Source organism: Mastigoproctus giganteus, chromosome 12 (assembly GCF_048544385.1).
Source record: "Mastigoproctus giganteus isolate SK-2022 chromosome 12, ASM4854438v1, whole genome shotgun sequence".
Taxonomy (NCBI): domain Eukaryota; kingdom Metazoa; phylum Arthropoda; class Arachnida; order Uropygi; family Thelyphonidae; genus Mastigoproctus; species Mastigoproctus giganteus.
This window is the reverse complement of record NC_143586.1, coordinates 155,573,470-155,597,812: the sequence shown is the minus strand read 5'-3', so window position 1 is coordinate 155,597,812 and position 24,343 is coordinate 155,573,470. Positions and strand designations below refer to the sequence as shown.

Here is a 24,343-nt window from a genome sequence, read left to right as displayed (position 1 = left end):
CTTGGATCTCAATGACAAATTGAGATCCAAGACTAATTTTTTTGATGGTTTGTTTTTCAGAAAGTTCATTCAATGAAGTACAGGAACAAAAGCTTCAGAAGTTATAAATATTGCTCTAATGCAAGAGAGGAGGAAACATTTTTTGTGAGATATATCAAGAGAAACTGTGTTCTTTCCAAACATTCAATTTGAAGCTGTAATTATGATTTTATTGTGTGGAATAGTATTTCCTTTCACTTACTGCCTTTCCCCTCCATTTTCATTTCATCCAGTCTTAAAAGGAACAGTGTCTCCTTAGGAGAAAACCTAATAATAAATAACTTTAGGATATTGGGGGCTTCTGAGCGTTGGTTTGCCAATGTTCAGAACCCACAAAGTTGGGTCCTGGAGATGCTTCCACCAATTTGCCTTTGTCAATAACCAGTTAACAGAAATTACTGGCAATTCTATCAATGAAGAACAAACAATCAAGGCAATTCATGATTGAGATGCTTTGGGTGGGACAGAAAGCAAATTTCTCTACAGTGAAGGCCATTTAACTGCAGAAAAACTACATACTTTCTTACAAGTACATAGATCCCTCACAAAAGTTGATGAGAGCTCATGTCACATCTCACAACTTAAGGATCTACGCTCTAAATTAAAGGGACAAAAATAAAATGGCTCTTAACCAGATCCAATAACACCATGCCGACCATCTGATCTTACAAGAAGCAAAATGTAAAACCAGAAGCAAAACCACCTCTTAAATGAGCAGAGTGAATACTTATTCCATCATTCTCCGACTCAACAGCATCATGGAGCAAAAGTAAGCACTGGCCTACACTTAAGTTTCCCTGTAACCTCAAACTAACAGAAGAGATAGTTGGCTATGAAATACATGGCCCCTAGAGATGCCTCAAAAGGAAACCCTGTGCATTTTTAGTAGCTGCATGCCACAACAGGACACACTTGCTATTCAAATCACAGATTTCATACAGAGCCATCTTTGTGCAACAGATCACAGAACACATCATACTAGCTAGAGATTTCGAATGCACACTAGACCCACAAATGGGCAGACTTAAATGTGTTGAACATTGCACAATGCTAATCAGCAACTTGCAAGCTATAGTAGACAACAATGACTGGTTGATGCATTTAGCCCCCAGCAACCAAAGAAAAAGTCCTACATCTGAAAATCAGCAAATACAGCAGTTGGGAAACTCCTTTACCAAACCCGACTTGGCAGATAGTAATTCCAAAACATGGTCTCCTCCTGGTCAGAAGTATCATGCGTATTCCATCTTATATATCAGACCACTCCTTTTTCAAATTGCATCTCTGCTTATCCTCCAATCCACATAAACAAGATAAATTCTGTTTGAAACTGAACAAGCAACTTACCTACACCTTGCCATACTCCAGAAGAATAAACAAGAATGCTCGATCTCTAAACAACTCTACATGCTGCGGGAAGGGGGACTGACACGAGCCTACAATCCAACCAAATGTTAACACCAGAGCCACGCCTGAAAATAACCCATTCAGCATACACAGAGATGATGTCACTACAGATATATGCAGTGAGAGAATCTGAACCATCAACTCATTAACTGTATGTTGAAGCCCCAAAAGCAAAACTAAACCATAATAAGAATAAAGCAGCCTGTGGAAAACAGAGAACCAGAACCAATTCCTCCATCCAGCACACAGGTCCAGCAAGGGACAGAAATATCTCGGCAATGTCCCCAAAACTTCTCCCAAAAGGACTGGTCTGACTTGCTTCCATAGTGTACTTGTAAAATAGAGGAATATGTACATGCTGCTACCTCATGGAGAGGGAGAGTGTGCTAATTGCCAACCATATAGCAGAAAGTGTGCTCTGGAATAACTGAAAGGCATTAACCACCACCCACTGACTTTCTATATCAAATACAGAGCATCAATCTGAGCCTTCCTCTGGAATAAAACCAACTGTATTTCCTCCTCAAAACTCTGCCAACTTACTCACTTATAGGGAACAGGAGCTGGTCTCCCTTGAAGACAAATTACAGCATTCCAGACCATTTTCCTGCGAACGACACTGCAGATGAAATATACATACTCTGTCAACATGAATCGAATCACCTAGTTGCAACAGACACCAGTGAGATGACCCTATCTGTAATCCTAAAAATGGACACTGTGCCAGCACCACTCCAACTACCCATCTTTTAGCTTTGCAGTGCTGGAAAGAAACTCCTTCGCACACTTCATTATACTCTCAGAGTCCATTTTATAATAAGAAAAAGACAGATCCTTCAACTTATCTCCTTTCTTTCCATACATGGAAATGGATTGGAATAAGGACAATTGGAGATGTTCTGACACCACACCTGGAATGCAAAGGCTCAGAAGACTTGCTTGTGAAAACTGTGAATGCAAGCTGACAACAGCACAAACTTCTGAAATTAGCCACTGCTAAAGCTTCCCAAACATCACAACAGTACAAGAAACTGAAAATATTACTAGAACTTCACCTGCACCAACCTTTGTATTCATCAGCAGAAGTCACTATTGTGGCTTTTGGTGATGAATACAAAGGCATGACATAATAAGCTGGTAACTTTTTCTGTAGTGTCTGCACACTACAAAAGGAGTTATCAACTTATTATGTTGTGCTATGTAGTCAGTAATTAGTCTTTCCATCATCCACCTGCAAATGCTAGCTCTGTACTCATCCCAAATGCTATCCCTATGCTTCATACACCAAAAGCTGTAATTGAACTTTCAGTGAAACCATCCCTGCAAGATGAAATATGTCAAATTGGATGCAGACAACCAGGGAGACTGTGGCGCAACATCCCCCAACCCCAATCATTCTATACAAGTTCAGACTACATGTCTCTTTTCTGTACCCCCAGGAATTCTGGAACACAAGTGCCTATTTTGCTTTTTGAACAAATGATCAGATATGCTCTGAATACCAAAAGGCTCACCTGCAACCATGCACACAACCAAGAGGACTACTAGTACCTGCTTCACTCTGAACAGATGATACACACCACATGCAACTCCCTCTTTATTACTGTGAAAGCCATCATCTACAACTTTTATTCAAAACACACAAGAAGCAAGTATGACATGCCTTATGTACACAGGAAATTTCAGAGAAGAATTCTGCTCAAACTCCACCACTACGTATCCAAAGGAAGTTTCAACTTATCTCAACAGGAAAAAAAAAAATAAATAAAATAAGAGCAACTATGCATTTAAGTGTTATCATATCCTTATTACTGTATTTAATAATTGTAATAAAACTTAAATAGATATTGTTATACTTGGAGAAAATAATAAAAATCTGTGGGCATAAACCACATCAACAACACTATGCATAGTACTGCCTTAGCATTCTAATATGTTTTGTGTCTTTACCTATGCTTGAATTACCTTTATTTTATTATAGTTACACAGGATATAAATAGATTTTTATATCTTGAAATTATATTTGCTATTCATCATTAATTTAAAAAAAATTCTACCTTATCTATTTTTTCCTTGCAATACATATAGATAAGCATATAAATATTTGTTTCAGAGATGTTTCAAAGTTAAAATTTACCCTGAAAGCAGTGAAATAATCCAGTCGTGAAACCAATACTAAACATTTTGGTGCATACATGATGGAATGATGCTGTACCAACCCCCCTGTTGGCTCCACTGCCTCTTCTTCACCTTCATCATCTGGAGGTTTGCTAGGTGTAATAGCAACAGGTTCATTGAAAGAGAGGCAAGCACAGTAATGACGATTAGCATCAATATCAGTAAGAACAGAGACAAAGAATGTTGGCTGTTGACGAACTGTTGATAAACTCCACCCCTGAGGCTGACAAAACTAAAAAGAGAAATGTCAGATGTAACTCCATAAAACAGCACAGGCACAAAAAATGAGAAACTACGAAATATAACTTAATAGTTTATAATGAATTCAGTGATTGCAGTCAGTAATGTATTATTCCACGTTAAACAACACTGTGTTATCAAAATTTTAACCTACACTTCTAGTTATCCAAGTGATAATTACAAATTATTAGACTTTGTTATAAAGATAACTCACCTCAGAGTAATCCTTATAAAGGATTACTCTGAGGTGAGTAAGATCTGTAAGACTTAGACTCAATGTCACTTTGCCATTTTTCTTAGGATTTGACATCACTATCAAATTCTAAAAAATCTGTACTAGTTACACAATTTTTTTTCTTGGATATGTTTTTATTATTGCTGGTTACTATAAATTTAGCTTGATCCCATTGTGGAGATCAAGTCAGAGCTAATACAATGAATAAATTGTTTAACAGTTTTGTTCCTCATGAAAACACTTTAACACTGTTTCTTCACTATTTGGTTGACATTTTTTGCCTTTTCCCTAGAAGATATAGAAATAAAAAAAAAATAAAAAAAGATTGACCTGTTTTTAGATTTATGCTTGGGGATAGGAAACAAACATCTCCACATATTCATTAACAGAATATGTGATGTTTGTTACCAATGAAGATATGTTTAACTGCCTGTTGGAAATACCCACTAAAGCTCTTTTAATGATAATTTATAGTGAAATATTCCTATAATGAAATTTTTGTGATGATTTAGGTATTCATTATAAAATAGCTCAGCCACTTTTATATTTCTGATATGCTGACAAAATTTTCCAATTTTTAATTACAGTGCTACCAAATACATACAAAGCATAATGTACATGTCATAAAAAAAACTGAAATGGCCACTTAGCATTAAAATTTAATTCTTTTACATGATTTATACTGTAAACTCCTAAATATCCATGTACAAATTATCTAGTGCACAATTTTAAATTTGTTTTTCTTTTAACTTTTAATATTTAACAACTTTATGAAACATTGCACTATAAAGTGAATTAAGCTTTCATTCCTTTCTTTTCTGTTACAACTCGACACAACTTTCACGGTTTATTCCAAGAAATGGAAGGCAAGATAATTATCATTCCATGATTTCTCAGTTTAAATATATTTTTAATTATAGTTACTTGATGAATTTATGGAAAGTTTATGCACTGCACATTTCCACAAGAACTTATTTTCTACCTCCCATCCTTCCCATTTATAACAGTCTAGTTTCCATTCTTCCAAGTAGCGGAGAAAAATTACATTCTGCCATCAATAAGTAGGGAGTGATAAGCTGTGCTAAATTGTACTTTTATTGGAATTACAGAAGAAATATATTCAAAACTTATGAATAAAATCATTATGAGAAAACACATGAAGCCAATGAAACCATTAAATAATACCAATCTAATGCATCTAATTTTATCTGTATAATGTAAAACCATGGAAATATACAAGCATGAATAACTTTTTATGTTTATTGATCATACAAAAATCATACAAATAAAATATGTTGTATAAAGCAAATCTGAAATGTGGCCAATTTTATTTATCATTGGGATTGTTTCAGGTTAAACTATAGCAAATGTCCTTTACATACCAATAAACTAATTGAAATACTTCACATGGAAAAGTGTTTTTATTAACTCTTTCTTACTTTCTAAGATTCTTTTTTAGCCTCCTTTACACAAAAGGTAAATATTTATACGTAAAGGAGGAGGCTTGCATATCTACTTTGTGTGTAATGGTTGGTTGGTTGAAAATCTAAGAGCTTTTCAATTTTTGTTACTTTTAACACTTTATTTATTTATTTTTTTTTATATACCTGTTATTTTTTGGCACTAATTATCATTTTTGATTTGCTCAATACAATATGATGGTCACTTGCAATCAAAAAATCTCTATAAATTGTACCGTTGTTACCAATATAGCACATGTTAAAATCTAAAGTAAAATATAATGATAAAAAAATGAAAAGAGACACCTTACCAACTCAATACCGTCAATGAAAGGTGTATCTTCCCAGTCCTTTGATGGAAATCTCTGCAGTACTTTTCCACAGCTCACACCACTTCCTGCAATATAACAAAAAGATTTTTAACATTTTTGCCAACAAATGAAAATCCAGTCTTTAAATTTACAATTATACTTTGAATTCTTGTAATGATATCAAATATTCTATTATTTCGATTTTAGTTATTTATTAAAAAAATCCCATAAATATAATTACCAGCACTACACAGTTATTTTGTACTCAGCCCTGCAAATCCTGAGGTGGGCATTTGATTTTGATTTTTTTTTCCCCCCACACAAAAAATTTCCTTGTTCATTTCACAAATAACTCACCCTAGTTGCCCCAACCATTTTGTCTATGATTCCTTTCACTTCAAAGGTGGCACTTGTGCCACCTTTGAAGTGAAGTCTACTCCAATATTCCTTTTCAGAGATTTCCTAATCTGGAATCTTCCTTTTTGATGTCTTAAATATCTTTACCCAAATCTATTAAAATCATCTGTTAAGTCTTGTTCACCCAATTCCACAAACCACTCAAAAGTTTTTGACTTCCTTTCCTTGAAACTCAACTTTCTACCAACTAACTTTCCAAAAATTGTGAGATTATTTTCCTTGATAATTTTAATGTTCACAACTCCAGCTGGCTGCACTTTTCTAGTTACATAGACTCAATTGGGCAAGATTTTGAAGTATTTGAAATTACTAATGACTTCATACAGCTTGTTCATTTACCTACCACAATATCATATAATCCTAGCCAAACAACCTTGATCTTTCTCTCATTGACTGTCAACTTTGAAGGGTTGTTAATGATCCTTTAGGAACCTCATAACAATTTAGTGATAGGCTCTTCTCCAATAACCCCCCCCACCACTGCCTACCATTCTCAGCCTTCTGTCAATGGACATTATAAGAATGCAAAATGGAATGATCTGCATGTTTTCTATTCCTCTTTTCCTTTGTTAAATGATTGTTTTAAATCTTTCAAACCTAATGTTTGATCAGTTCATGTCAGTAAAATTATTCTTGTAAGGGTGGAATCTTTGTGCCACACAACACCTTAAAATCCCATCACATATCCAAACCATAGTTTTCCAATAAACATTCTAAGGCTATTCAAGGTAAGAATGTTGCATATCGCAATTGGCTCACACCCAAATCTCCAGATCATTTTCTGCCTGTATTAAAGCCCAAAACAATTGTAAAACAATTATTAATCAATCAAAACACAATTTTGAACGGGCTAAGAGAAGGAAACTTGCTTCTAGCCAAGTGGTAACCGAGCCTTTTGGTCTCCCAGTTACTGGCAGTAACTATCCATCTATATTTTCAACTCTATTGTTCTATTGAATCCTCAACTGAAAATAAAGCAAAAATACTAGCATCCTACTTTTTTTTAATCCAACTCTTGATAATTTTAATAAATTATGTCCTTAACATACTCTACTCTACCCAATACATTCCATGGTCTTATGACAAAAATTATGTTAAAAAAATTCTGAACAATCTTGATGCCAAGAAAGCTCTAGATTATGATGGCATTATTCCACTTGTTCTCAAAGCCTCTGCTCCTGTACTGTTTTGTGTTACTATTTTACACTTTCTTATTCCACTGGTGTTTTTCCTTCTTTATGGAAATTCTCATATCTAGCTGGTTTCTAAAAACAGTGACAAATCCCTCCCAATTATCATCCCACTGCACTTACTTCTATTCTTTTCAAAGCAATGAAGAAATCCAGCAGTCCCTAAACTACCTTTCATCTGTTCAATGATAACCAAAATGGAATCAGTGAGTGTCAACCAACTGGTGAAACTGACTAATATTATGTCAGTCATCTTTGGACAAATTTAATGAAAAAGCCTGGTGAAACTCAAGCAGTTTCTCTTGACATTTCCTTGGCTTTTTACTGTGTTTTGGCAAATAAGTCTTCTAAATAAACTCCCATCTCATTGAATACTGCCTGTTTTTTTGTTTTTTTTTTTTTGCATTTGGGTATCCAGTTTTCTTTTCTGACTGCTCACTATAAGTGATGGTTGAAGTCTCTGTCTTAAAACTTCACTACTAAAAATGCTGTACCTCAAGGGTGTTATTTCTCCCACTATTTTCCTCTTTATATGTTAATGTCCCTCTTCCACCGACTGGAAATCTTATCTATATTTTTGCTAATGACAGTACTGCATTCCACCTTACAGTTTAAGAAACCTTATGCTCCACAAAGGTATTCAAGAAGTTCCAACTTCTTCAATACCCACCATCAATTTCTTAAGTATGTACTGATCTCCAGGTAATTCTCAAAGAGAAAAGAAACCTATGTAACTTCAATTGCCCTGAAACTCAGTACTGTCTTATTACTCAAAAAAAAAAAAAAAGTCTACTATTCCTAAACCAATCTTTGATGACACAGATTTCTAAACAAGATCACATATTTCTATTAGGGAAGCTGTGACTTCTAATCTCTCTCTCGCATGAACACATTGTAAATATTGCTGCTTTTGTATCAAAAAAAAAAAAAAAACTGGACTTTTTTTTTTCATTCCACTCTCAGCATTAATTTTCTTCTAGACATCTACTGATTCTGTACAAACCTCAAATCCACCCAACTATGAATACTGTTCTTGCATCTGGGGTGGTGCCCCCCAAAGCCCCTCTCACACTTCTAGACTATTCAAAAGAGAGCAAGCACGTTAATTAATAATCCATCTCTCTTAAGAAGTCTCTCCACTCTTGTGTCTATGAATTGGCATCTGTAATTTCACTGCTCTCTTCCAACCCTGTCCAAACAGGCCTCAGCCAGACAACATTCATTCACTCCAAACTCAGGGAACTAACTTTTCCTATTCCTCATTTCTATTTAGTGACATAACCATCCTTCATACATATTTCCCATAAATTACAATCTACAGAAATTCAAGTCTGATGTCAACAAGTACCTTTCTTCTCAACTTTTAACTCATGCAAGTAAGTACTACAGATTATAAAACCGATAATATTTGAAGTTTTCATTAAAACAAAACAAAACAAAAAAAATTATATACACACATATACAAATGCACTTCCTCATAACTGAGTGATGTATACTTCCACACATGAAGAGTTTGGTGACTGGTGGCAAGACTAAATGGCATAAAAACTAGTTATCATGGGCAATGCCATGACTGTTCAAAGATGCTGACAGCTATAAAAATCGAAACCCAATATCATTTAAAATTACATCACTGCAGTACCACAGATGATCTGGAGATTGGAAAGATAAAAGAAACTTTTTAATGTTGGATTTCAATTTGTGTATGGCATAATTTTTATGAAATACAAATGGAAATAACTCATGCCCATAAGCTTGCTTCCTTGAATCATTTTGTAATTGTCAAATGGAGTAAAGAAATCTAATTAACTTCAATCCTTCTAAAACTCAGTCCTTTCTTATTTCACAAAAAAAAAAAAAAGTCTACTGCTCCAAAACTCATCTTATTTTAAAATTTCATTATGAGTGGCAATGACAACTGTGACAACAATAAGCAACATAAAATATTACATATAACATGAAAACTTGAAATCAATGAAGAAAGTTTATATAAAAGTGTCCTATTCAGAACAGTTACAGATCTATGGGTTTTTGTATTAAAAAAAAAAAAAAAATAAAATATATATATATATATATACACACAGTAAACCCCCGCTATTTGCAGTCGCTGATTTAATATAAAATGAAACCTAAAAAAAATGTGAATTTTAAAGCGCCGTGACTTTTCCGCCATAAAAAAACATAGGCGTGGCTAAAATCATCTTTTTCAGTCAAAACAGTGCTCAGTGGTTGGGGGGAGAGGGGTGACAAAATCGCGAGCTTGGATGTTTCTCGCTAATCCATGTTCAGTGTGTTATGCGCTTGTCATGGAAGATTTCATAGTTTGCTTTTAATTTATATGCTTATAAATTGAATAAATTTATCAATTTATATGCTTACAAAAGTGATAAATCTACCATTTTTCAGTGTAAAACAGACTTTTTCGAGTGTGCTAACGGAAGAAAGTGACTTTATTGTGGACAAGTTCTTTCTAACCCGTACAAAAATATGGCTACGAATAACAAGGGAAATGTGAAAATATCAAAGAAGGTGATGACATTAGCGAATAAAATTGAGTCATTAGACAAAATTTCTAATGGTAAAAGTGTCTCCTCAGTGGCAAAACATTATAAAATCAATGAGTCAATGGTACGATCAATCAAAAAATCGGAAGAAAAAATCCGCCGTAGTGTCCGTGAAAACGCGCTAATTGCTTCAAAAATTTGCTCTGTAACTCGTGATGTTAAATTTTAAAAAATGGAAAAGGCTTTAAATCTGTGGATGGAAGACCGAACTCAAAATAAAATTCCATTAAGTTCACTCATCATTCGTGAAAAGGCAAAACTCCTTTATCAGTACATAGACAGTACTGTCTATGTACTTAGCGAAACTGGTGATAGCACTGGCGGGATAAGTTTTTTAGCTAGCAAAGGCGCTGGTTTGAAAGATTTGTTTGAAATTTCTAATAAATATTACATTTAATATTAAATTGTTTCTTATTTTCATTTCGATGCCATATGCTTGCAATTCACTATGTACTGTCTATGTACATAGTCATATTATGAAGGTACATATAATACATACATAGACAAAATTTTAGACTAGTTTTTCTTATATATTTCATACTTTGGAACGGAACCCCTTTATTACTATGGGAGCAATAACTCAGTATTCGCGGCATTTCTCAGGAACGTAATCCCCGCGAATTGCGGGGGTTTACTGTGTGTGTGTGTGTGTGTGTGTGTGTGTGTGTGTGTGTGTGTGTGTGTGTGTGTGTGTGTGTGTGTGTGTGTGTGTGTGTGTGTGTGTGTATACAGTTTTCACCAGTAAAAAAATAATAAGAATAACTGGACATAAACCTAATAAAATATTCATTCATACTAGGTACATGTTTGCTTATTCTTGTTTATTTTTTTATTACATGGTTATATGAATTTTTTTTTTCATTGTTTTCAGGCCTTAAATTGATCCTAAAAGAGCATAGCCATCAATATTGTAAAACACCCTGTATATACATACAGTAAATCCTGAAATGTGGAGGCGCCTCCGTAGCCAGGTGGGAAGGAGCAGCAGTGCGTAGCACACGCTTCTTGATTAGACCGGGGTTCGAGCCCGTCACCACCAAATATGGAGAATGCGGAAAGGTCATGGAATGACCACCGTATATCCCGGAGCAATATGGCCTTAGTTGCTAATGCTCCTAAAAACCAAACAACAACAACAACCTGAAATGTGGTGAGGTTAAGACTAGTTTTGCAGACAAGAAATACACATGGGGCAGTTACAATCAAGTGGTTCCAATTTGTATGAATATTATAAAAGAATATGTAGCAAAACTGCTGATGGGATGAGACTGATTACAAGAAAGCACTAGCAAAGAGAGCTAAGGATGGGGATAAAAGTTCTTCTCATATGTGAATGCAAAGGGGAAGACAGTAAACCAAATAAGTGTCTTAACTAATCACAGTGAGAGATCCATAGAAAGCTCATTAAAAATGGCAGATGAGTTATTATTATTAGCCATGTGGTGCAAGGAAGTCTGAGGCTTATGCTGCACGAGAGAGAGAGAGAGAGAGAGAGAGAGAGAGAGAGAGAGAATCTCCAAGAAAGAGGAATGATGATATCCAGCTCAGGATCCTGGGTGTGCCAAGCCCATACTCACCAGATGTGAGCCTCTGGAGTTGAACAGATATTTCTTAAGAATATTTTTAGTCAACAGCAGGCTTGAATCTCTACAGAATGGTAATCACCACATAGTCAGATTTCTGTAAAATAAGTAATAATGATCACAGAAAAGCATTTGTTAGAAAAGCTACACAAGTTAAAAGAGAACAAGGATTCAGGAAAAGATGGTAAATATTGTTATAACTGAAAAGGCTGCATGTGAGTGCATCAAACTGTTGGGAATGTTAATGAAAGTGTCAGTTAGATTAGATTAGATTAAATTAAGATTTTATTGGCGCATTAGCATCTAAGGCTATTATGTGCCAAAGTGTCAGTAGATTCCTGAAAGATCCCTTTGGACAAGAGGACCAAGGTATTGTAAAGTTTCTAGGTTTGTTCTCATAAAAATACAGAATTACAAAATATTACTCTTAAAAAAATAATAATTTAACATTACATGCTCCTGTCACATTGACCTTGATCACATAGTATGTTTGAATTAATACTGATTGAGATCAGTGAGCAGTACCATATGGTACCGCGAGAATCGCTTAAATTTTAGCCAGGTGGTTAGTTAAATTCACCGTGCAGTATGCCCATTCGATAGGCCCTGGGGAAAACACTGAAATACATGATGTTTGGATGATAACAGATTTCTTTCTTTACTTGATATTTTCACAGATTGAGTTTTCTCCAAACCTGCTTGGAAGGAATTGATGTTATTGGAACAGAGGGGAGTACATTTTGGTATATATTTTTATTTATTTCTTTTGCAGAGATTTTATAATGCTGTATTAAAATAAATATTGTATTTATTACTTTTAATTTTCGTTCACTTACAACTTATTTAACCCTTTTCAAGAGGTTTTATTTATATATGTGGTGATTTTTTTTGATAAACTAAGCCAACTAAAGTTTCTCCATAATTTGAATTTCGAATGAACTTTATGTTTAACAAATGATTTTTTTTTTTTTTTTTTTTGAAAATCACAAACACAAACTGTATGAGTATAACCTATATTACTTAGTACCATGGATGGGTTGCAGGCTGAGAAGACAAATGATACTTGTTGACATTAAACTCGAATTTCTGTAGTTCATAATTTTCATAATGTAAAGGAAGGTTTTTCCAGAAAACAGAAGCTGAAGGGAGAAACAAGGAAGAAGAAAAATTGGTTCTGTGAGTTTGAAGTTGGATAGTAAATGAACATTGGCTGGTTTTGACACAGAGTCCATGAAATTCAGATGAAGCGTCCATGGAAGTATCTATTGAAAAGCAGCAGAAACAGACATCTATGATACATAGGGTGGTTAGATTTTGTAACAGATGGGTCATTAATTAACTTGACTGTCTTCTTTGAATTGAGTCTAGAAGCCTGGGAGAAGTTATGGGAGCACCACCCCAGATGTGGGAAGAATATTCCATAATAGGTTTAATAGGTTGAATCTGAGAATTGTACAGAGTGAGTATTTGTTTAGAAGATAAGTAACGTTGACAGTGACAGAGAAAATCCATTTTTTTTTTTAAGCAGAGGAAGCAATATTTGTGATGTGCTGAGCAAAGAGAGATAAGAGTATCATTGTGGATAAGCACAAGAATGGTAGACTTCTTTTTTTAATTTTTTATTTTTTTTTGTGAGATATCAGCCAAGACTGAGTTTTAGAAGGTTTGTCACAAAGGAGGTTAGGCAGGTGAAGGCAGATTATGAGAAATCTTTGGCAAAGGATGCAAAGAAAAACAGTAAGACGTTGTTTAGTTATGTAAACTCTAGAAGGAAAGGGATGAATCAGATTGGACCACTTAACATAGATGGGTTGACTATTGATGATCATGCTCAGGTAGCTGATAAACTGAATTGAGTATTTTGCATCTACATTCACACATGAGGAATTATTCAATGAGGGGAGTGCCAGAGGTTTATCAAACACTAACAGGGAGCTAAGTTATTTTGTAATAACTGAGAGCGAAGTGGAGGAGAAATTGTTGAAGTTAAACATAAGGAAGCCACCTGGGGTGGACGGGATCTATCCAGTTATATTAAAGGAGGCAGCAAAGGAAGTAAGCAAACCCTTAGCCATAATTATGAGAGCATCCTTGGACTCAGGGTAGGTCCCATGGACTGGAGGTGTGCAAATGTATCACCAATTCAGAAAGGAGGTTCAAAAGGTGACACAAGTAACCACAGACCTGTTGGTTTAACTTGTAATGGCTTAGTTTAACTTCTGGGGCAAATAATGGAATCACTGGTTAAAGAAGCATTGCAGGATCATCTAGACAAAATGTCAGTAATAGTTAAGACACAGCATGGGTTTGTCAAAGGAGGTCCTGTCTGACCAATTTGATTGCTTACTATGATGTGGTCACAAAGGAACTGAATGCCAAAAATAATTTTGATATCATATACTTGGATTTCAGGAAAGCTTTTGATACTGTTGCACATGGAAGACTGCTGTAAAATTGGAGGGGTATGGCATCAAGGGTAAGCTGCTACAATGGATAAAGGAATGGTTGAGTAGGAGACAACAGAGAATAGTAATCAATGGACACTGCTCTTCGTGGACAAATGTTATTAGTGGAGTATCCCAGGGTTCGGTGTTGGGCCCATTGTTGAGTTTGTATATTTATCAATGATACTGATGAAGGTATATCAGGTTTAATGTCCAAGTTTGCAGATGATACAAAGGTTGGCAGGGTTGTTAACCCAGTAATGACAATATGCTACTCCAACTGGATCTAGATAAGTTGGGAAAATGGGCTGAGAAGTGGCAACTGGAGTTTAACATTGACAAATGCAAAGTACTGCATATGGGTAGCAATAACTGAAGAGAAACATACCAACTGGGTGGTACTACACTCAGGAAAGTGGAAATTGAAAAAGACCTGGGGTAATTGTGTAGTTCATATTTTAACTGCACAATTACCCCCATTAATTGTGCAAATATGAAGTTTGCTGCCCATCATATTTGAACTCCATGACCTGCCCTGGCTGCCCTACATGGGCTGCCAGGGCAGGTCATGGAATCTTGTCGATGATATATAGGAACTTTGCTAGCAGGAACAGGGAGGTGATAATCCCGTTATACAAGGCAATGGTCAGGCCACACCTAGAGTACTGTGTACAGGTCTAGAGACCTCATTTTAGGAAGGATGTAGAGTTGCTAGAACGAGTACAAAGAAGGGCAACAAGATTGGTGAGAGAAACAAAATGATGCTCTTACCAAGAAAGGCTTAAGTTTGCAAATTGCAGCGCCTAGAGAGTAGGCACCTGCGAGGTGATCTGATTGAGGTGTATAAGGTCTTGAATGGGTTGATCAAGCTGAATGCTGATGGGATTCTTCATCTTGCTCAGACTAGTAGTAGTAGTAGTGGCATGTGATGCAAGAAAGCAAGTGTATGAGTTTATGCAGCATCAGCCCATCAAAAAAAAAAAAAAAAGAAATCATACCATTCCCTCCAAATGCCTGTCCAGTTCCTCCTTAAATTTATTTAACCTATCAACTTCCACAACGAGAAATGGAAGTTTGTTCCAGCAATTAACCACCCGCTGGCTAAAGGCAATTTTTCCGCACATCTATTCTACATCTGTCTTTTCTTAATTTGAATTTATGTCCCCTTAGGTTCGTAATCTGAACAAGTGGAAGGATTCCATCAGAATTCAGCGTGCTCAACCCATTCAAGGCCTTATACACCTCAATCAGATCACCACGCAGGTGCCTAGTCTCCAGCCACTGCAATTTGCAGAACTTAAGCCTCTCTTGGTAAGAGGATCCCTTCATTCCCCTCACTAATCTTGTTGCCCTTCTCTGTACATGCTCAAAGCAAATCTACATCCTTCCTAAAATGAGGCTTCCAGATCTGTACGCAGTACTCAAGGCGTGGCCTGACCATTGCCTTATACAGAGGGACAATCACCTCCTTTTCCCTGCTAGCAAAATTCCTATATATCACTGACAAAACCCCATGAGCTACCCTGGCAGCCTGTCTGCATTGCTCAGAAAACTTTATGCTACGAACTTCAGACTAAGAACCTGAGGGGGCACAGTTTCAAATTGAGGAAAGATAGTTGTAGAATAGATGTGCAGCAATTTTCCTTTAGCCAGTGGGTAGTTGATAGGTGGAACAGGCTTCCATCTCTTTGTTGTGGAAGCTAACAGCCTAAATAAATTTAAGACTGAGCTGGACAGGCATTTGGATTTGGTTTTTTTTAGGAGCATTAGCAACTAAGGCCATATTGCTCGAGAATATGCGGTGGTCATTCCCTGACCTTTCCGCATCCTCCGTATTTGGTGGTGACGGGCTCGAACCCCGGTCTAATCAAGAAGAGCGTGTTATACACTGCTGCTGCTCCTCCTTCCCACCTGGCTACGGAGGCGCCTACAGGCATTTGGAACAAATGGAGGGATGAAATGGGAGAGTTTTTTTTTTTTTTTTTGGCTGATGCTGCATAAGCTTGCTTTCTTGCATTGTATGCCTCTACTAATGCTAATGCTAATATACAAGAGAAAAATAATGGGAAAAAGAAATGAACCTTAGAGAATACCAGCATTAGCAGAGAATTTAGAAGACAGAGAGCCATCTACCATTACCTGCAGAGGGTGATCAAAGGAAAGGTGGATACCCATTTGCCAAAAACAGTTGGCAATTCATAAGATGGGAGCTCGTTTAGAAGACCTTTATGACAAATATGATAAAATGCCTTAGAAATGCCAAGGGCAATTGCTTGAGATTCGCCAAACTTTTCCACTGAATTTGTCCACGAATGGATAACATACACCAGTACATCACTAGTGAATCGATATTGACAGAATCCATACTGGCAATCACTGATCAAATAAGTTTCAAGATAGTTTAGGAGATGGCAGTTAATGGATTTCTCCATTAATCATTATTTTAGTTCATAGTAAATTGCCAAAGTAGATGAAATGGCATCATTTCTGTCACATCTCGTATTGTGAATGTCTTCAACGAGTTGCCTGGGTATTGCACTACCTCGAATAAGCAATGCTTGGCCAGTAGGGAAGAATAATTTACTTATTCTTGCAAAAACTTAATTCATTTCACAAATATACATGGTCTCAGTTCCAATCTCAATGCTGTCCATTTCCACCTACACTGCCAAGTCCTGCTTTCTTTTTCTGACGGCGCCTCCATAGCCAGGTGGGCAGGAGCAGCAGTGCGTAGCACACGCTTCTTAATTAGACCGGGGTTCGAGCCCGTAACCACCAAATATGGAGGATGCGGAAAGGTTAGGAAATGACCACAACATATTCCCAGAGCAATATGGCCTTAGTTGCTAATGCTCCTAAAAACCAAACAACTTTTTCTGACAGAATTCCAATAGTTGGTTACCTCAACCACTGCTCATCCCAGTTATTCTAATTATTTGTCCCATGATTCCCTTTGCTTTATTCTTGTTCATCTAGTAAATTTACTAGATGAACAAGAGCTATCACAGAAAATAGTCAAATGGTTGTCACAGATCTGAATGTTACTGAAATTCAGTCCACTTGACTCACATGTGCCACCTGAATATCAGTTCCATCAGTGTTTTAGAATCCCAGGTAGCAAGTCCTGGCTTGCCATATCTGAGAAAATGTCTATGCAAACCCCATGCAATAAAGTGAAAACAATTACTTTCATATATCATTAGTTAATTAATTAGTAATCAATTGGTAACAGCATAGTCATTTGCTTTTCACTTCTATTAATCACAGAAAAAGAAAAAATTCCATTCCATCAATTTAACAAAATAAACAATTGGGTAATGATTACCTAACTTGTTATTTATAATCAGTCTGTACTGCCATTAATGCACAAGGAGTTTAATTTCATACCATGGTAGCCAAAACAAATTACTCAGTAAACAATGGTCCATGTAATTTTTTTTTTTTTTTTTTTTTTTTTTGTATGTGTGGCAGTAGACAGATTCAAAAAAGTACAACAAGAATGCTGTACTTTAATTTAATCTTATATTCATGATGAGTTGAAATTTAACTTTCTTTAATTTTTAGGCACCTAAGCTTAAAGTGCCTATTATTTTCACCATGACCGTCCATCCGCATGTAATAATTCCACTCCTAGTGATGAATGGATTTATAAAAAATTTTCGTATTCAGCTCTTTGAAAAAGATTTGTCATGCTATCCTGCATTTCATTAAAATCAGACCAACAGAATCTGGAAATTATTTCTTTGTCCCCCAGTCTGCACGTAATAACTTAACTCCCAGTGGTTGGCTTTTCATGGAATTTTATATTTGGCTCTTTTAGAACCATTTTTAAAGCTTTCTAAATTTCATTAAAATCGGACCGAAATTGGAGGAGTGGATGAGAAATATGTGCCTAAACAAAATATTCTCGGATCGCGCATAAAAATCGAGAACAATATTGCTTTGTACTTTTTTTTTTTTTTGTTGCTGTAAATAATGAATTACTAATAAACTTAAAATGTAAAACACTGCATACATTAATTTTTTTTTATACACCTTACAATTCCACGGGGGATGAGAAAGAAAGTTAGATAAAGAAATATTCCCTTTACGATCTCTTTACGTCTTTTGAAATGAGAAATGTTTAGAATTCCTTCACATAAAGCCTATATCAACACATCACCCTACATCCGAAAAAGTTCCTAACACTGACCCAACTATCAACAGCATTGATACTACGGTGCAGGCCTGTCCTGGTTACCTATAATAATAGTCCTATTTAACCATTCACGAAAAGCTCGGCACCTGAGGGAAAGATAAGTCTTTTCAGTTACGTAAAAATCGAAGCGCGCTTAACTTCCCGTCACTTTTCACTGTGAGTCATACACGGGGTCCACTGGTGCGTATCCATCCTTTCATTCTCCTTAGCAAGTTCAATAAGCCCAACAACAGATTTGATGCTTCCGAGACGGAACTGTAAAAGAATTGGCGATTCCATTGATGGCAGAGATTTAAAGTAGAGTGACTCACTCGGAATATTCAGTACAATGTACCTATGAGCAGCATGAACTAGAGGTAACTCCGACATACACACACAGTAAATATAAATTGAAGTGTTTTTTTTTTTATATTCGGACGTCACATGAGAACAAAAAAGGCATATCAACACTAAAATATTTGTAGAATGTATTTTGTTGAGCAAAAAGTCAGATTAACACAAAATTTTCAGGGGGGTACCCACGCAGACCAGAAGCTGTGTGGGACCTTCATTGGCGCAAAGTTTCTTTGAAAGGTTTAATAAATTAAATAATGGAGATCTCTTTTTCTTTCACAGGCAACACAAACTATAGGAAGGACAGTTGTACAATCACTGCATTTTTTTTTTTTAACTAAACGGTTATCTAACTTAAAATAAATTACCATTAACATTATTATTATTACTAGCCACATAGTGCAAGGAAGCCTGAGGCTTATGCTGCACCAGCCAAAAAAAAATTCTGAGAGAGAGTCAGAAGTAGAAGGGAATCACCAAGAAAGAGAAGAATGGTGATATCCAGCTCAGGACCTTGGGTGTGCCAAGCCCATACTCACCACATATGAGCCCCTGTAGAACTTGGGCGCATATGTAAATTAAAAGGAAGAGTTTGATGAAACCAGATTACTTTTTTTTTTTTAATGTTTATAAATGTCGAATTACCTGTCTTCCTTGCATTTATTTTCTTTTATTAATAACCTATTGCAAAGTACGGTTAATGGTAAGCAATATTCCTGTCAAGTGACAAGTTATAAACACCTCTTATCTATGTGGTCGTGCCGAAGTATAAACAGAACACTGGTAACTACCAGAGGCTAAACGCTCCGTTATGACGTCATCTCTTACTTTCCTGGACGGACGTCCTGATCACTGAAGGTAGTGGAGCATGTAACCAAGGAACTGGCAAAGATTCTGAAACGTGGTGCTAACAACTCGGAGTAATAATTTGTAGTTGCTCTTAATGGAAAATAACCCACTAAGTTAACGGCTTTTTTAAAATCATGATTAGAGAATATTAAAATGTTTCAGATTCAATTCCGACTGGACCTAAAAGATATTTCAGCACTTGGCGTGCATTAGTAGAGGCGTACGATGCAAGAAAGGAAGCTTATACAGCATCGGGAAAAAAAAAAAAAAAAAACACTCCCATTTCACCTATTCATTCCCTCCAATAGTTTGTGTCTAATTCTTCCTTGAATTTATTAACTTTCACAACAGATGGAAGTTTGCTCCAGAAATCAACCAATAGGTGGCTAAAGGAAGACTTCCGCACATCTATTCTGCAACTGTCCTTCCTAAATTTTAATTTGTGCTCCCTTATATTTGTGGCCTGAGCAAGGGGGAGGAATCCCATCAGCATTGCGCTTGCTCAATCCATTCAAAGCCTTGAACACCTCAATCAGATCACCTCGCAGGTGCCAGAAGATACAAATTGCAGAACTGAAGCTTATGGGAAATTTTGTAACAAATTTCATGCAGATGGATTAACTAACCTGTTATTAATGTGTCCCACACTTAAGCAAAGCTACACAAAAATCCTACAGATCCCACCCATGTTACCCATCAAATGGCAGGTGGCAGCCAAGGAAATGTGTTTTAACCACCTTGGCAACAGAAGAGTTGCGCTACTCCGTGTGCTTAGTGGAGCGTGGTGAGCAAAACAGCCTTTAATCGTGCAAAAAAAAAAAAAAAAAAAAAAAAAAGAACATGCAAACTTTAATCGTAGATGAGCGGCAGGAAGCCAATAATTTTCAGTACTCCCTTTATGCAGCTCTGCAAAACATGGAATAATTAACAGTATGAATATGGTTTAAGCTGCATTCCCCATTCCTTAAAAATTACTGCTACACACATCCCGCCTCATGATGATAATAGCCGAAAACTGAGAGGACAGACTAAAATAATATGCAGATTAAAACCGAGGGAAAGCCAGTAATTTCTAAATGATTCCTTCGGGACAACTTTCGGTAAGGTGCGTAGAAATCGTTACAAAACATCAGCCAATGGAGTGTGAAAAAAGTGTGGATTTCTTTTTTTTTTTTTTTTTTTTTGGTTGATGTATAAACTTTGCTTCCTTCCATCATTTTGCCAATACTAATAACTCTATTAGTAGAGTTATTAGTAAAGAAAATCAGATAGTTACTTCGCTTTACGCGTTTAACATGGAATGGTTATAACGCTAATACCATTACTAATACTAAAACTCAATGCACAACCAGTTCAAATGAGCACTTCTAAACAAATCAGCATCGTGCTCAGTCAATCAGCGCATTACAAACACTATCTTGCACGCTGTCTGCTTTACTCTTAAACCCGATTCATAAATAGAACTTTTGAAATGAACCACTTTTTCAACACAGGGATAATTGAAAATTCAGTTTAATAATTAACATAAACAAATATCCATTTACTGTACATAAAGATACATTCGAGTACTTCAACAGTTATCCTACCCTAGACAGCACAAGGCCGGGGAGAGGGAATCACATTCTAGAATTGTAAGAAGAAACTCCTACACACAGATAAATTATATATTTGATTAAACGTTAAAGAAGACTACAAAATATTAAAATTTATATCACATTTAACGTAACACAAGAAGAAACTAAGAAAAGAAATTCTACAAAATTACACACAGTATACACAAATGGAGAACAGCAAAGAACTGTACGTTTAAATGGGCTAACAAAGTTAAGAGTCATGCAAAATGAATTCAAACTTTCCTTTTTTGTAGGAAGTCGCATAAAACAGCAAGTCAACTCTACACATTTATTAATGCTAAGAAAGGACCAGGAAACATTAGCATTAGTAGAGACATGTGGTTCAAGAAAGCAAGCTTATACACCACAGCCAAAAAAAAAAAAAAAAAAAAAAAATCCCATTTCACACAACCATTCGCTCTAAAAGTTTGTCCAGTTCTTCGTAGAATTTATTTAAGCTATCACGACAGATGGAAGTTTGTTCCAGCAATCAATCACCCGCTGGCTAAAGGCAAATTTCCGAACATCTATTCTACAACTGCCCTTCCTCAATTTGAATTTATGCCTCCTCAAGTTCGCAATCTGAGCAAGATGAAGAATCCCATCAGCATTGAGCCTACTCAACCCATTATGCACCTCAACCAGATCACCTCGCAGGTGCCTAAGTCTCCAGACGCTGCAATTTGCAGAATTTAAGCCTTTCTTAGTAAAAGCACTCCTTCGTTCCCATCGCCAATCTTGTTGACCCCTGTATTCGTTCTAGCAACTCCACATTCTTCCTAAAACGAGGCCTCCAGATCTGTCAAGGCGTTGCCTGACCATGCCTTATACAAAGGAATAATCACCTCCTCTCTACTAGCAAAATTCCAGTATATCATTCACAAGACCCCATGACCTGCTCTCGCTGCTTGTCTGCACTGCTCAGCAAACTTCATATCTGACTGCACAATTAACCACCAGGTCTTTTTCATTCTCTACAACTCTGCGTGTAGTACCACACAGTTGGTACATTTCTCTGTGGTTACTTCTACCCATATGCAATACTTCGCATATGTCAATGTTAAACTTCAACTTCCACTTCTCAGTTCATCTGTCCAACTTTTCTAGATCCTGTTGCAGTAGCATACTGTCATTATGGTCATGAACAGCACTGCGAACCTTGTATCATCTGCAAATTGGTCCGTGAACAAAAAAAAAATTGTATAGACATTCTATTAACTGAATTCGATTCTACTACCTGTTCCATCTTGATAAAAAATAAAACCTCGAGACACCTACATGCTATCAGAGGAGTTCACAAGATAGAAATACAAGAACATTGTTGTATTTAGTAGTCACGCGAGCTTGAACTACGGTCACTCATAGCGCGTGTGCTTCTGTCCCCTAGAGTGACCACTAAATTAAGTGCTAAAATTTTAAAAAGGATATAAATTTGCCAATATATCTCTAAACTCAAGACAGTTGATAAAGAGAGACCTGGGATAACAACAAGTTCTCTATGCAGCGTAGGCAGGCTCTAGAAGAGCTGACGAGGGCTGATATAGAACGTTGCCAACAAAGAAAAGTAATTTTCACAATGTATACATCAATAGTTAGGCTATATCCAGAATGCTGAATACAAGTTCAGAAACTTCGTTTTAGGAAGGACATGTATCTGTTGGAAAGGGTGAAGAGAAGAGCATCAAGCTTAGCTGGAGGAACAAAGAGGATATTCTTACCAAGAATAAATGGACTTCTGTAAACTGCAGCATCCAGAAACAAAGAATCTGCGTAGTGACCCAACCGAAGTGTCTAAAAAGGTTGCGTAAACCAAATGCAGATGGCATCTTTACTCTTTCCCAGACGACACAGTCAAGGAAAGATTGCAGAATAGATGTTCAGAACGGGGCACAAAATCCACATCTGCAAGTCATCTGCAAGGATGTGTTTATATAACGCATTAGCACCTAAGGACGTTGTTCAAATTTTATAATTTTCAGTTGTGTATTATGTCTGTACAATTTTTGTGTTCATGGGAAAATTTGCATGCTATGCAGATTGAAAAATACAAAAGGCTACTCTAATTTTCCTTGTGACAATGAATCCGCAGCAACAAATAACAGCATACCGAGTTTACGTTTTTGGTTTTTAAGGATAAAATTCAAACGATTTCTTTCTTTTTACTTTTTTCGCTGAATATTAGTATTAGTGGCGGCATATAATGCAAGAAAGCAAGCTTATGAAGCATCAGCCAAAAAACAAACCTTCCCACAAAACTTGCCATCCTCTCCAATAACACTAGCCAACACGACTTTTACCCCCAAGAATTTAAATGCTGTTTTTAACCAATTTTTATGTGTAAATTTCGAAAATCACGTCGCAGTTATTAAATATAGTTTTACAAAAATATGCCAATTTCGCATAACTGATTTATTTTTAAAAGATATAAGCAAATTGTCTTAATTTTAGCAATCGATTCTAGCTTCGGTTTTCTTGTGATAAACATGACTACCTACGGTTCTTAGGTTCAAATTCTGATGCAACAATTTACAATCTGAAGAGAGCACATTTAGCGTTTTTGGTGAGAATTTTTGCAGGCTGTGCCAAGATTTTCCAAGTATTAACTGATCGTGACATGTTCTGAGGGTTGTAAATCTATCCTCCAAACAAAAATCATCCAGGCAAAATTTTGTTGTTTGTGGACGGTTTACCCCAAAGACTCAAAGGGAAAATATCTATGACATACAAAACTTTCGTATTCTCTTTATTTCGGATGTAAAACTGGTAATCAAGACAAACGTTGGGCGCCTCACAAGTGTTGTATTATGTTGTACGACAAACTTTAGGAAGTGGTTACATAGTAAACTCAAAGCGTTACCTTTTGCAGTCCCTATGGTTTGGCGAGAACTATCTAACCACATTAATGATCGCTAGGTTCTGTACCACAAATATAGCTAGTACGTCTAAAAAAGCAATCACGCTATGATATATCCAAATATACCATCTGCAATTCGGCCCGTCCCACACAGTGACGATTTGCCAGTTCCTCCCAAAACTTGGGATAACAGTACTGGGGAAGATAATAGTGATCAAGTGCAAGTTGAGGATTCCCCGGAAGCCTCCAATTCACATGATGTCGACTATCAGCCAGTTAATTCAGGTAGTGAGGTACATTTAATAAAACAAGATGAGTTGAATAATTTGGTTCGAGACTTCAATTTTTCTGAAACAATAAGCTGAACTGTTAGGTTTTAGCAGTGGAATATACTTGCAGCAGGAACAAAGATTTCAGTGTTTCAAAAA

The 24,343-nt window shown here is 36.2% G+C and overlaps 1 protein-coding gene across 1 annotated transcript in view; it reads right to left on the bottom strand.

Annotated features, from left to right (window-relative positions):
* Sbf (SET domain binding factor) overlaps positions 1–24,343 on the bottom strand; it is a 540,931-nt gene that overhangs the window by 419,602 nt on the left and 96,986 nt on the right. Inside the window, 2 exon segments of the mRNA XM_090386505.1 lie at positions 3,584–3,856; positions 5,871–5,956. Coding sequence (XP_090242631.1) covers positions 3,584–3,856; positions 5,871–5,956 — 359 coding nt within the window.